Source organism: Nicotiana tabacum, chromosome 12, assembly GCF_000715075.1.
Source record: "Nicotiana tabacum cultivar K326 chromosome 12, ASM71507v2, whole genome shotgun sequence".
Taxonomy (NCBI): Eukaryota; Viridiplantae; Streptophyta; class Magnoliopsida; order Solanales; family Solanaceae; genus Nicotiana; species Nicotiana tabacum.
In genome coordinates, this window is record NC_134091.1 from 31,209,147 (window position 1) to 31,223,978 (window position 14,832).

General features: G+C 39.3%; 1 protein-coding gene across 5 annotated transcripts in view; it reads right to left on the reverse strand.

Moving 5' to 3' along the window:
- Positions 1–3,430: 3,430 nt before the first annotated feature.
- Positions 3,431–14,832, reverse strand: part of LOC107830768 (BEACH domain-containing protein B-like) — a 59,924-nt gene continuing 48,522 nt past the window's right edge. For all 5 annotated transcript variants that reach the window (XM_075226295.1, XM_075226298.1, XM_075226294.1 and 2 more), the window contains 5 exons: positions 9,445–9,570; positions 8,985–9,356; positions 8,675–8,906; positions 5,809–6,574; positions 3,431–3,860 (listed from right to left, as the gene is read on the reverse strand). In XM_075226295.1, the coding sequence (XP_075082396.1) occupies positions 5,877–6,574; positions 8,675–8,906; positions 8,985–9,356; positions 9,445–9,570 (1,428 nt within the window). In that variant the 3' untranslated portion in view covers positions 3,431–3,860; positions 5,809–5,876. The remainder of the gene's footprint in view (positions 3,861–5,808; positions 6,575–8,674; positions 8,907–8,984; positions 9,357–9,444; positions 9,571–14,832) is intronic.

A 14,832-nucleotide genomic window follows, 5' to 3' on the forward strand; every position in this document is an offset into this window, starting at 1 on the left:
GATTTGATAGGTTTCGGCGTTGTTTGTGGAAACTTATAATTTTAAAGTTCATTAGGCTTGAATTGGGGTATGATTCGTGTTTTTAGTGTTGTTGGATGTGATTTGAAGACACGACTAAGTTCGTATGATATTTTAGGACTTGTTGGTATATTGGTTGAGGTCCCGGGGGCATCGGGTGAGTTTCGGACGGCTAACAGATCAATTTTGGAATTGGCATTTCAACTAAAGAATGCTGGTTTTTCTATCACTGGTTTCCTTCTATGCGATCGCGTGAGAAGGTCCGCGATCGCATAGGCTTGTTTGGGCAGAGGTAAAATTGTTCTATGCGATCGCGTGAAGGCAACCACGATCGCGTACGCTTGTTGAGACAGTGACAACTTTTGTTCTTCCCGATCGTGCAAAGAGGGCTGCGATCGCGTAGCTGTGGAAGTATGTTATTCGCGAACGCGTAACGAAGGCCGCGTTCGCGTAGAGGAAATGGACAGAAATGGAAATCACGCGTTTGTTCTTCGCGATCGTGTGGTTAGGTCCCGCGATCGCGTAGGTCTTTGATGTTGTGCATCGCGATCGCGTGGGAAAGTTCGCGATCGTGTAGAGTTAAATATGGGCTGTGGCAAACTGTTCTTCGTGATCACGTGGGAATGTTTGCGATCGCGTAGAGCAAATGACTTGGCAGAGAATTTAAGTTCTGAAAATGGGACTTCGTCCCATTTTTTATTTTTGACAGATTAGAGCTCGGAAAGAGGCAATTTTTGGGAGATTTTTAGAGAAAACAGCGGGGTAAGTGTTCTTAACTCAATATTGGTTAAATTACCCGAATCCATGATTGTTTTTAACATTTAATTGGTGAATTAAATTGAAAAATTGTGAAAACTCTCTTGGTTTAATTTGGAGATTTGAGGGTCGAGTTGATGTCGGATTTGAGTAAAATTTGTATGGTTGGACTCGTGGTTGAATAGGCATTCATATTTCATAACTTTTGTCGGGTTCCGAGATGTGGGCCCCATGGGTGATTTTTGGGACGTAATTTCGGATTTTTGGAAAATATTAGTATTTTGATATGGAATTAATTCCTATAATTTTTGTGGGCAGAATCAAATTAATTGTAACTAGATTCGAGCCGTTTGAAAGTTGATACGCGCAGAATAAAATTTCTGGAGCATTGCTTAGCTTGCTCGATATTGGATTTAGCTTGTTCGAGGTAAGTAACTCTTCTCATCTTGGAGCTGAGGGTATGAACCCAGAATATATGTATTATATGAATTGTTGGGAGGTGACGCACATGCTAGGTAACAGGCGTGTGGGCGTGCACTATAGAAATTATGACATAATTGTTTCTGTGGAATTTTGTAGTTAAATAATCTTGGTATTTTTCATGCGATTTTATGTGTTAAAGAAATTGAGCTGAAAAGCATATTAAAAATCATGTTGAGGCTAGGTGCCAGTATTATTGGGACCCAGAGAGGTCATATTGCTTTGAATTATTTATTTTAAATTAAAAATTCATACTCAGTCATATTCATGACATTACATATCATATATCAGTCTCTGATGTTAATTATTGATACATCATATCATCATTTTGGGCTATTTTCATGACATTGTGAGCCCATGAGAGAGAGACTGGAGAGATTGATGACTGAGTGAGGCCGAGAGCCTGATTGTGAGGATAATTATGGGATCGGGATGCACGCCGCAGCATGCCAGATTGGCTTATTATAGCACGTGAGTTATCCGTGCGGATCCAGATATTATGATAGTGCGTGAGTTATCCGTGCAGATCCGGATATTATTATAGCACGTGAGTTGTCCGTGCAGCACGTGAGTTGTCCGTGCAGATTATGGCGCTTGGGCTGAAGTAGCCCCTCCGGAGTCTGTACACACCCCTAGTGAGCGCAGGTGCCTACTGAGTGCGAGTGACGAGTGCGAGTGCCGAGTGATTGGGAGGATTAAGTGAATGTAAGGACTGAGTGACTGTGAGGACTGAGTGACTGGGAGGATCGAGTGATTGGGAGGACTGAGTGAAATGATACCATGAGAGTATGCATATGATTTTATCACTGAGTTGCATCGCATTGACATGCACACATGACATATATACATAGAGATGTATTTTCCTCATGCTATACAGTATCGCATCATTCATGATTCTCACACATGCTGACAGATGTGCATAGTGATGTATTTGTTTTACACGGGTTATCTAAAAAGAAAATGAAACATCTCATTTATTATTAAAAGGATTTTGGAAAAATAATTATTTTCAAACTTATTCATATTTTTGGCAACTCCGGTAAACGATTTGGGTTTTCATTGATGCACTTGAAAGGCATAGTTCAGAAATCATGTTTTGATTGTTGAGTTACTTTTGGTCTTACTTGTTTACGATGTTATGGACTGTTGTGGTCTATTAGTTTCGGACCCGACCTTGGTAAAAGCTCGTCACTGCTTTCAACCTAAGGTTAGGTTTGTTACCTACTCAGTACATGGGGGCGGTTGTACTGATACTATACTTCTGCACATTGCGTGCAGATGTTGGCTGTTGTTGTTTCTGTGCTCGAGGGTTGCCGGATTTGAAGATGTACCTGCGTTCTTATGGTTGCTACCTTTTGTTCATGGTAGCCTTAGATTATAAAAACTCGGTTTATGTACTTTTCAAACTGAAGATGTATTTACTTCATATCAACTTTGTAAATTATATTCTTAGAAGCTCATGATTTGTACTACCAGTTCTTGGGGATTGTATAAGATTAAGATCTTTATTTACTTAAATTGCTTTAATAATTATTATTGGAATTGGATAGTTGAAAGTTGATTTGCCTAGCGGGTTGAGTAGAGCTATCACGACTAATTGGATTTTGGGTTATGACAACTCCATTCTTCAGCAACAGTTTTTTTTCCCCAGTTACCTGGACCTCAAGATTATGAACCTATGTTATTGGTATACCTTGGGCACCAACATACTGTCATAACAAAAATTGCTTCACTAACCCCCCTCGAAATTTTTTATTTGCATAGCCAGAATATTATTTCCAGTCAGGTTCCCATTCTCTAGGGAGTATAAAGTCTGAACTGATGAAAAATACTAGAATACTGTTGTTCAGTCTGATAAAAAGAGATCAGTCTGACTTTATAAAAAGTTGTTCATATTTTGAATTTGGTCTGAACTTATGAAAAATACTCTGGGGGGGAACTCGATCTAGGGAGTATAAAGTCTATGAACAACTTTTTCTAAAGTTTGGTATTATTGATGATGTTGAAACTCTCTGAGAGTTGTTGCTAAAATGAATTTTGGTACTCAATGATCCGTTCTAATTTGTTTGTAAGTATCCGATAGGGAAATTATAAAAGACTGGAACCATTTGAGTTAATAACTGGATCTCAGTTCACAAATTCTTATAAAGTTCAACAAAATGGAGACAAACAGGCGAATCATCAATGAATTTCTATTAAATATATAGTTCTCCCTATAAGGGTGTGAAGCCCATCTATACAAAAACCATTTGGGGCGGAACACCCATTTGGTGCTAATTTCAATGCTGTTTGATTACTGTTATCACTTAATACAACATTTGAGGCCTATCACAAAGAAAATGTGCACAAAATGCTGTACATTAGGCGGTGGCAACTGCTTCCATCGCAAGCAGCATGTTTTGATGGTGCTATATTCTGCCATTCTTTATCATTCTACAAGTTGAGGCTCAAAGAATCCTGCCACGGATACAGCAATTAGAGGGCACTGCTATAATAACTACTGAAGAAAGATCCATTTTTTCCTCTTCAAAAAATGAAACACCAATCAGCTACTCCAATGATACAGCTCGTCTCCGTCTTGAAGACTTAATGTGCTTCATTTCACCCTGAACGCCAATGCAAATGAACCAAGAAGGTTATTACCAGACGACAAAACCAAACATCCAGGAAAATGATGTTTGGGAAAAACATAAAACCGCCATTTATATTAGACAACAAGAGTAAACAATACAAGTACTTGGTACTACATTTAAGAATTGGGATTTAGAAAGGGAGGACACTTCAGTTGCAAAAGAGCAGGATCTTGAGTATAAATGCAACAATTCTTAACAAGTGAAATAATCAGACCACTTCCATACCCTCATCTCAGGTAATTCCACCTACACTGGGATTCATCAGTTTGATTATTTAGTCTGGTCCAAATTAAGATGCACCGTGCCCTAGTATGGCTCTGGAACAAGATGTTATTGCACGACATCCATCTGGAGATTGATGCTCAAAACTCCTAGGAAAAATGCCTTCGTCTTGCTATATGTGATCTTTAGAGTTGCTATAAATTTGCCAATTCATGTCCCTGACTTGCAGCAACACTGCTTCTCTTGGCTATAGGGGTGGTAAGTGGGCCGGGCCCTAAATGGGCCTAGTGGGCCACGGTCCCAGGCCTTAAATAAACAGGCTAAACGTTCTTTTTGTAGGAACCGGCCCGGTACCGGGCCCACGAACTTATAGTCCCGGGCTAAATGGGCCGGGGCCGGTGGGCTAAGTGGGCCCAACGGCTAAGTAGTGCTTTTAAAAAAAAAATTAAATAGAAATTAGAGACAAAAAGATGTTAAAAAAATATCTAAGGCAATGCCTTGTAAATTTATTATAGAATTGTGACCTAATTTTTTAATTCAAATTTAAAGACAAAAATATTGTAAAAAGATATTCAAAGCAATGCCTTGTAATTTTATTATAACAATAAAAAACATGATAATATCTTTCTTAGTCTTTCTCCCCCTATGGAATGAGGTGCTAATATCCCCAACTTCACAATTTTTTCACAAATTGTAACCTCAATATTTTTTGACTATTTTTTGGAATAAAGTAAGCAATAGTAGCAAGTATAGAAGAAAATTATAGAGAGATTGTGATAGATTGATATTGATTTTGCAAGAAAATGAAAGAATGAGGGGTATTTATAGTTTAAAATAGGGAAAAAGTGTAATTATAAAAAGTTTGGGGGCTTAAATGGCTATTTTTTAAACCCCTAACAGCTCTTTTTTTTTCAAAAGCCCGTTGGGCCCCGGTCTCTTGACGGGCCAAACAGGCCGGGTCCTAACAGTTCCCAGCTAAGAACCGGCCCACGAGACCGGCACGAGCCCACCTCTAGCGGTCCTAACGGTCCCAGCCCGCAGGCCCGAACCGGCCCACTTGCCACCCTTACTCTTGGCTAAGCACGCTAACAAACTGTTTACAAGAATCATTTTGCTACTCACAGATCAAACGAATGATGAAAATAAACTGGGACACGTCAATTTTCTATCCTGCAAACTGACATCTTAAACCTTTGGTGGGACCCTACTGCATATTGGTGAACTTCTCCATTTAACCCTTGGAGACACATAGCAAAATAAATATACAAGCCCCTAGCAGGCAAGGCCATCTGCTATTCATTAACATTTGAAAGAATGACCAACACTGTTCAATTGGGGAATTAACAATTTAACATGTTGTTAAGTTGTTTCGCAAAACAATTCCAAATTTAACATTTTAATGTTCATCTGTAGAGGGATTTTGGGTTGATACTTAATCATTAGGTTCCCCTGGTGAAGCATCTGTTATGGCTTCTAGGTTGAGATATTTGCTCAAGCTTGCATCTAGTGCAGCTTCTTGAGGGCAGAGCATGGAGTACATGAAATAAAGATCAGTACAGTAAATACCCTTAGAGGGGCAGCAACAATAAAAAGGAAAGAAACAGGAAAATTAACTCATACCTAATAGTTCACTGCCAGGAAACTAACAATAGGCTCAAACCATATGAACTTTTTTTCCATGAAAGACCTAGAAGCATACCTCAACTCGGCATCACCTTCAGTGATGATATTGTTAAATTTACACTGCAGCCCAGAACTGCAAATTCGCTATGTCACAGAAGCTTTGGATTTTGAATTCCTCGGAAAGCTAGTCTTACGAAGTTGAGGATTTTCTATCGAATAAACAAGAAGACTTCCATCCTTGGTCCCAGCAATAAAGCATTCTTCTGGTGTCACAGTTAGTGAAGTTACTATTTTCCCGATTCCATTGTACTTGCCCACAATCTCAAGTGAGTTCATAGAACGTACAATGATCTGCCCCTGATCTCCAGCACAAACCAAGAACTCACCACAGCTACTCAGTTCAAGACAGTTCAGGCGGCCATTGGATTCTGAAGACGAAATGTGTTTCCCATTTATAGAATAGAGGTGCAAACTAAGATCATCATCAGAATAAAGAACAATCCTCCCATGACGTGATGCAACAAGCTTTGACAATGGACTGCCAGATGGATGCCGTAGGGATCTAACATATCTCCCATCCCGTAGCGTATGGAAAACACAAGTTCCATCTTTTGATCCACTTATAACTATATCAAGCTCAAGACTTGCATACAAGCACGTAATAACGTCATCATGACCACACAAAATATGGGAAGGGGTTTCGGCAACGATGCAATCTTTTCTAGGAATCTCTGCTTGAGTATGCTTTACTCGTTTTTCAGGGGTTCTAATGCGAAAAATCTCCCAGATCATTACTGTTGTATCGTAACTTCCAGTAGCCAGGATGCTTCCATCAGATGTAACTGCAAGAATTAAAAATGGTTCAGAACTTAGCGTTACTGCAAAATATAGAATAACTAAGAAATATATCATTCCAGTGACGTAACCAGACAATATATTTTTGATAAAGAAAATAATTTTACGGATGTTGGAAAAAGAAAACTCCTGTATACAAGAAATATACCCAAAAAGTAGAGAACCTATACAAAAATGTAGTTCTCTACAAAAGACAGGATACAACAACTACGCATCAGTCCCAACAAGTTGGGGACAGATATATGAATCCTCACTGACCATGTTTCTGTACTTAAGCTCAATTCATGTCATCATCGTGCCGAAATAAAGATAAAAGTGAAAAATAATATAAATATATATAAAATAACAGTGATGATAATCATTATAATAATAATATTAAACGTTCTCTATATTTTACTGGCAGGTAAATCTATGATAAGGTCAAAATACTCCTAGAAAAGCAATAGGTTCAAAATCAACGTACTAACAAGACCAAAACTTATTCCAACTGATAGAAAAGAGGATTGCTTATTGAGAAGTTTCCTTTTTTCTTTTTAGATGGGTAGGATGCTTATTGCAAACTCTGTAAGACTCGCATCAACTGTCGAGGCTATAACTGTTACTCTTCGATAATCTTCATCCTAGACAGTTGGTAAAGATCTAAAAGTCATCAAACAAAGAGATACCAATTTAACACTCAGAAGGTGACTATTTTTTCTTGGTAGAGGAAGCCAAGGACCAAAAACAAGAAAAAGTTTCAGAACTGTGCCCTATCCTGCTCCTAGTAATGAATATTGTCCATCATGTGAGATCATTCTTACCGCCTCTTAGAGGGAATAAACAAAATGGAAATAAATATTCACAGATAAATACACTGCCTTCAATAGTTACCGAGCTCTACTCCACATTGATTGTTCCTCTTTGCCAAGATTGAACCACAAGTGTTTGATATTTTGGTATTCTTCAACGTCAAAAATTTGTTAATTAACTGTACCGGCATGATAGGAAACACACCCCTCAACTTTGGCATAATAACTTAGCGTGTTCTTATATAAATACTCAACCTCCACATATTTAATGTTACTATCCAGTTAAAAAATTCTCAGTTCCTAACTGATTCACTGCACTATAAGCAAATAAGGATTGTAGTATAACTATTGTTTCCTAATCTCGACAAATGCCACGGGGTACCTGTTACCTCCCACCAGCACATATATCATGTAACTCTGTCCATCAAGGCTTGGACACATGAGAATGTATAACTACTGTTTTATCAGGTGCGATAAAAGCTTTGCCTTCTTACTTTAAAGTCCTTATTCCCAAAATATGCAATTTCACTTTTTAGAAATCTCCCGAGTCTATTACTCCCTCTGTGGATCAATATAATTTAACATAGATGCAGGGTGGAGACTAACATTACATGGTTTGTGCATTATGAAGAAAAATATTAATTGGGAAATCAAGAAGCTTGGGATAGATGACAATGACAAGATGTGATGATAAAATATCGGAACAGCTGTTCAGTTGTTTTGCACATTCCCCAGAATTCAAAACAATTTTTAACTATAGGATGAGAAGCCCTACTTTCCATTTTTGCTTGTTTCCTATGAAACAAAAAATGGAAAAAGCTAAGCAAGAGATCAAGAATCAGGAGACAGGAGTATTATGAAAATTACTTGCTCAACTTGCTCCTCCATAATATATTTATTTACCATTTTTTAACATGCCGCTTTGCACAAATTTTCAACAGAAAGATACTATAAGCACCCAATTAGACAAGTCAGAGGTCTGCAATTTTAAATGGATAAGTAATCCAATGCCAGGAAGGTCTGGCTAATAGTTGGTTTATAGAAGATGCCAAGTACAAGAATTGTACTTTACATCCTTCGAACAACAACAGGATTTTCTGGACTGCTAAGTCAGTCTAATGTCAATGCTCTCAGTTCCTAATTACTATCCCATGACAAGAATCATTTAGAAAATTCATGCTTCCAGCTCTCATCTCATATAGGTTCTCAGCTTACTTCATTTTTCGAGACACTCAGTGTGTAGATTTGTTAGTGAGAAGCTCCAACCAAGTTGCCACATATTTCAGTCATGAAAATTACCTGCAATGCAGCTCACAACATCTTTATGTTGTCTAACGCTCTGCACCATTCTGCCATCAGTTAGCGATATAACCTGAAAGCTGTTTTCGCAGGTACCACATGTTATCAAAAAATTTTCAGATGTTGTTGATAATGTTCCAAAGCATTGTGCTGCAAGCTCAATATTTTCAGCCAAAGGACTCCCAATTTTCCGAGGGGGAAGAACATCAGAACCAATCCCGAAAAAGGGATCCTGCATGAAAGTTAAAAATGACTTCAAAGCTGACTAACTAATCATAATGCTTGACCTTGTTATTGCTCTAAAACTTACCTGTGAGCCAGAGAAGGTGAAGTTCCCACCGGATTGCAACTGAGTGGTCACCCATGTCTTAACAGACATGGTGAGGCCCTGGTTCACAAGGACAATGTTTGAGTCCAGCACATTAACATACAGAGTAGCTGACGAAGAACTGCTTCCGCATGAAGCAATTGATGTTAGGTTAATAGAACCAGGAGCAAATCGTAGAGGATGGGCAATTGGAATTGGAGGTCCTCTTCTAGGATGTTTCTTCCGGAAAAGTTGAATTGGTGTTTGACCAAAGTTGGCAATTTGATCTTCTATTGCCGACCTTTGCAATTCATCATCCATGGTATCCAGATCCACAGCCCCTTCATATGTCAAATAATAAAAAATATTTGCTGCCTGTATGACAATATCTCCAAAAATTCAGTGAATTCAAAACCTGCAACTGGTTCTAGAATTAATTGATGTTAAAGCTGATTCCCTATACCTCAACTGCTGGTTTTCCCCGCTGCTTGTAACCAAACACCAAATCAATCCAGTGGTGGAGATTTGAGCTCACATATTCGCTTTCAAGGGCTTCTCTGTTCTTACAAATAAATTCCTCGGGAGAACCCTGCACATGCATTTGAAAATACATTAAATAGTAAAGAAAATAGGAGAACCCTGTACATGCATTTAAAAATACATTAAATAGTAAAGAAGAAAAAAAGAACATCACAAAGGTTAGCTCCACAAATTGATTGGAGACAAAGAAATTGAATTTTTTTTACAATAAAGCGAAATATCAATTTTTTAGTGTCGCCTCCTCAAGATTATGTTCACTAGCAAAGTATGCCTTAGAGCCTTGATGACGACTCTGAAGGGCCCGCTAAGCGAGAAGCACTCAACATGTTTTGCGCCTCGCTACAAGGCTTAAGCGCGCCCTTGACTATGCTGTTAAGAGCTTAAATAAAGCGCCACTTACGCGAGATGAAGCGCACAACCTGACTTTAACCGATTTCAGGGCTTAAGCGTGCCTCAAATGAGCCTTCAACAGCAGTAAATTGAACCATGATAAACCCCTCTTTATTTGCACGAACAGAGAATATCATTTTACGGTGTTCAAATGATTGATATTCAGGGTCTATGGCTTTTTTCCCATTTCTCTAAAGCCAAGAGACAAGAAACAAATAAAGCCAAAATTCCATGAAGTTGTTTGGGTGCATAACAAACTAATGAACTCAATTTGAAACCAAATTATGATGGATTGAGCACATTTTTGCTACTTTAAAATGATACTCCAGGATGCATCATTTTAAATAGTAGGAACTGAAATATCACAATTCTGACTGCACCTTTGCTGCAAACTGCTCTTCTCTATTGCTTTCTCCAAAGACTACTAGTTCCATCCAGCAAAACTGACAACTTTCCCATTTTATCACTCACACTCCATCTCTAGATTCCCTTCTTATATATGTTTCACATGACAAAGACCCTTTTCATGGATGTAGGGTTGACTTACGAATATAAATAGGTTGAACTGAACCATGAGAAACTCTGTTCTATTTGTACCAACAGTTCAACATATCGATTTATGGTTTTCGAATGATTCATTTCAGGGCCTATTTTTTTTTCCTTTCCTCTTGTTAGTTTATAGATATGTATAGTGGAGTCTTGTCCCACATTGGAAGAGGAGTAATATCTCCTTGTAGTGTATAGCTATAAATAGGGACCTCTTGTATTGTATTTATCATCCAATATCAATAACATATTTTCTCCCGTGCCTTCTCACATGGTATCAGAGCATTAGTGAGAAAAGATCGTTGTGCGTCATTCCAGCGTTAACCGGGAAGAAAGAACTTAGTCATCGTGTAATTTTTCCGGTGACCTAAGGCTTGTCTAAGTGAAAGTCACTTTCTGTCGGTGTTGTGCTAAAACCAACACCACCATCAGGTAAATCACCCTCCGACTACCAACCCCTTGAAATTTTATCCGGCAGAAAAGCCGCCACGCTCCTCCACGCGCCGGAAACAACTTTTCCGGCGAGGGTTCCGGCGTGAACAGTGACTTTTCTGGCCATTTTTTGAAAATATTTCTTCAGGACAGCTTGCTCACAAAGGAATTCCGAGTCTATCCATCTTGGTTACAACAAATTCCGACAACTTTGGAATTTTCCGGCGAGCTACAGTGTTTCCGGCGTGAACAGTGTTCCGGCGCAGAACAGTGTTCTGTTTTCCTGCTGTAAACAGTGTTTTTCAAGCTATTTCTTCAGCTACTACTACAAATTGTAGCGACATGGGGACCGATGCTTTGAATAGTCGGATGGTTTCTTTAGCAGAGTATATTGAGTTCCTTCAGTATAAAGCATGTAAGCAGACATCGTCTGAGATAGCTTCTGTTGTTCAAACAGGTAATAGCGTGACTTGTTTCTCCCAATCTTCATCCTCTGAGTTTTGGGTCATTGATTCAGGTGCATCAGATCATATTTCTGGTAACAAATCTCTTTTCACTACTATTTCGTATTCTCAATCTCTTCCAAAAGTCACAATGGCCAATGGGTCTCAAACCATGGCAACTGCAATAGGTCAAGCAAGCCCACTTCCTTCCTTACCTTTAGATTCAGTCCTTTATGTTCCCAATAGTCCTTTTAATCTCATAGCTGTTAGTCGCTTAACCAAATCACTTAAATGCGCTGTTTTATTTCTTGATGACCATGTTTTTATACAGGAACGCAGTACGGGGCGGATCATTGGTACCGGGCGTGAATCAAACGGACTTTATTACCTTATCCTTGCTAAATCACATGGACTCACATCTTGTCTTCCTTCTACAACTTGTCCTATTACTGATTCACCAGATTTATTACATAAACGGTTGGGACATCCCAGTTTGTCAAAACTTCAGAAAATGGTATCTGGTTTATCTCACTTGTCAGCTCTAGAGTGTGAGTCATGTCAGCTTGGTAAGCATACCCGCTCCCATTTCCCTCGACGTCTTGATAATCGAGCAGAGTCACCTTTTACTTTAGTCCATTCAGATATTTGGGGTCCTAGTCGGGTCAGTTCCACCTTAGGATTCCGCTACTTTGTTAGTTTCATTGATGATTATTCCAGGTGTACTTGGATATTTTTGATAAAAAATCGATCTGAGCTGTTTTCTATTTTCCAGTTCCTCCACATAATCCAGTTCAACCTTCTGCAGCTCCACCATTCTTGACTTATCATCGTCGTCCACATCCAACATCAGGCCCAGGTGATTCACGCCCCGCATCAGATTCTGCACCTACTGCAGACTTGTCTCCTCTTAGTCAACCAATTGCACTCCGCAAAGGTATACGATCCACACTTAATCCTAATCCCCACTATGTCGGTTAAGTTATCATCGTCTGTCGTCACCACATTATGCTTTTATATCTTCTTTGTCCACTGTTTCTATCCCTAAGTCTACAGGTGAGGCACTATCTCATCCAGGATGGCGACATGCTATGATTGACGAGATGTCTGCTTTACATGCGAGTGACACTTGGGAGCTTGTTCCTCTTCCTGCAGGTAAGTCTACTGTTGGTTGTCGTTGGGTTTATGCAGTCAAAGTCGGCCTGGATGGCCAGATTGATCGGCTTAAGGCTCGTCTTGTTGCAAAAGGATATACTCAGATTTTTGGGCTTGATTATAGTGATACTTTCTCTCCCGTGGCTAAAGTAGCATCTATTCGTCTCTTTTTGTCCATGGCTGCTGTACGTCATTGGCCTCTTTATCAGTTAGACATTAAGAATGCTTTTCTCCACGGTGATCTTGAGGAAGAAGTTTATATGGAGCAACCACCTGGTTTTGTTGCTCAGGGGGAGTTTAATGGTTGTGTGTGTAGATTGCGCAAGTCACTATATGGTTTGAAACAGTCCCCTCGAGCTTGGTTTGGTAAGTTCAGCACAATTATTCAGGAGTTCGGCATGACTCGTAGTGAGGCTGATCACTCTGTGTTTTATCGGCATTCTGCTCCTAATCTGTGTATTTATCTAGTGGTTTATGTTGATGATATTGTTATTACTGGTAATGATCAGGATGGTATTACTAATCTGAAGGAACATCTCTTTCAGCACTTCCAGACTAAGGATCTGGGCAGATTGAAGTATTTTCTAGGTATTGAGGTCGCTCAATCTAGCTCAGGTATTGTTATTTCACAGCGGAAGTATGCCTTAGACATTCTTGAGGAGACTGGAATGATGGGTTGCAGACCTATTGACTCTCCTATGGATCCGAATGCTAAGCTTCTGCCTGGACATGGGGAGCCTCTTAGAGACCCTACGAGATATAGGAGGTTGGTTGGCAAATTGAATTACCTCACAGTGACTAGACCTGACATTTCTTTTCCGGTGAGTGTTGTAAGTCAGTTTATGGATTCTCCATGTGATAGTCACTGGGATGCAGTTGTTCGCATTCTTCGGTATATAAAGTCAGCTACAGGCAAAGGATTACTATTCGAGGATCGAGGCCACGAGCAGATTGTTGGGTACACAGATGCTGATTGGGCAGGATCACCTTTTGATAGACGTTCTACGTCTGGATATTGTGTTCTAGTAGGAGGTAATTTGGTCTCGTGGAAGAGCAAGAAACAGAATGTAGTTGCTCGATCTAGCGCCGAAGCCGAATATCGGGCCATGGCTATGGCGACGTGTGAGTTAGTTTGGGTCAAGCAGTTACTCAAGGAGTTAAAGTTCGGAGAAATCAGCAAGATGGAACTAGTGTGTGATAACCAAGCTGCTCTTCATATTGCGTCAAATCCGGTGTTCCATGAGAGGACTAAACACATTGAGATCGACTGTCACTTTGTCAGAGAAAAAATACTTTCAGGAGATATTGTTACAAAGTTTGTAAAGTCGAATGATCAACTAGCAGATATTTTCACTAAGTCTCTTACTGGTTCTCGTATTAGTTACATGTGTAACAAGCTCGGTACATATGATGTGTATGCACCGGCTTGAGGGGAGTGTTAGTTTATAGATATGTATAGTGTAGTCTTGTCCCACATTGGAAGAGGAGTAATATCTCCTTGTAGTGTATAGCTATAAATAGGGACCTCTTGTATTGTATTTATCATCCAATATCAATAACATATTTTCTCCCGTGCCTTCTCATACCTCTAAACGAAATACAAAAACGAGAAAAGCCAAAAGTAGTTCCTTTCCATATAAAATTGATTCTCCTTAGAACAGTTAAGCTCACTTCCAAGTTAGAGGAGAGGAGCACCTGACATCGTTATTTGATGACTAATGCAAAGAGTAGAAGAAACTAAACTTTTTCCTAACCCAGCCATACTTCTTAGATTTGCAGGCATCATCCATATAATAAATCCCCTTATAGATATATTCCATGCCCAACATTGGATGTACAGGAGCATCAGAAAGGTTTAGAAAAGTCCTAAACTACTCCACCCACTATTTTAATGTTTTGAGCTGGATGCTTAAACTCTCACATGTTATCAGAGAAACTCTTTTGGTTAACCTTGCTCTCTTACCCGCAAAATCAATCATTAATCCATACGTGAACAATTGACTAGTTACATTTTAAGGAATCTCTTTGAGATATCTAACACGTTACATCGGGTATATAGGCACATCCAAAGGGGTTATTAGACACATGTATTATGCCACTCATTGCTTTAAACATCTATACACTGGAGACACAAATTTGAAGATTTAAATCCTCTTTGAAATGGGTCTTCATTCCAATCCCTGCATATCAGGAGAGCTTTTTGTATATGATAGCCCACAAAAACATGCTATAGCAATCATCTGTGTTGGGCTGGAGTCTGGTTATAGGCATAGAGAACCTCTTATAATTTGCTTCCAGTTCCCTTTCTTAGGCATTTTTCATATTTCCCCCTCAAGTGGGATACAAGC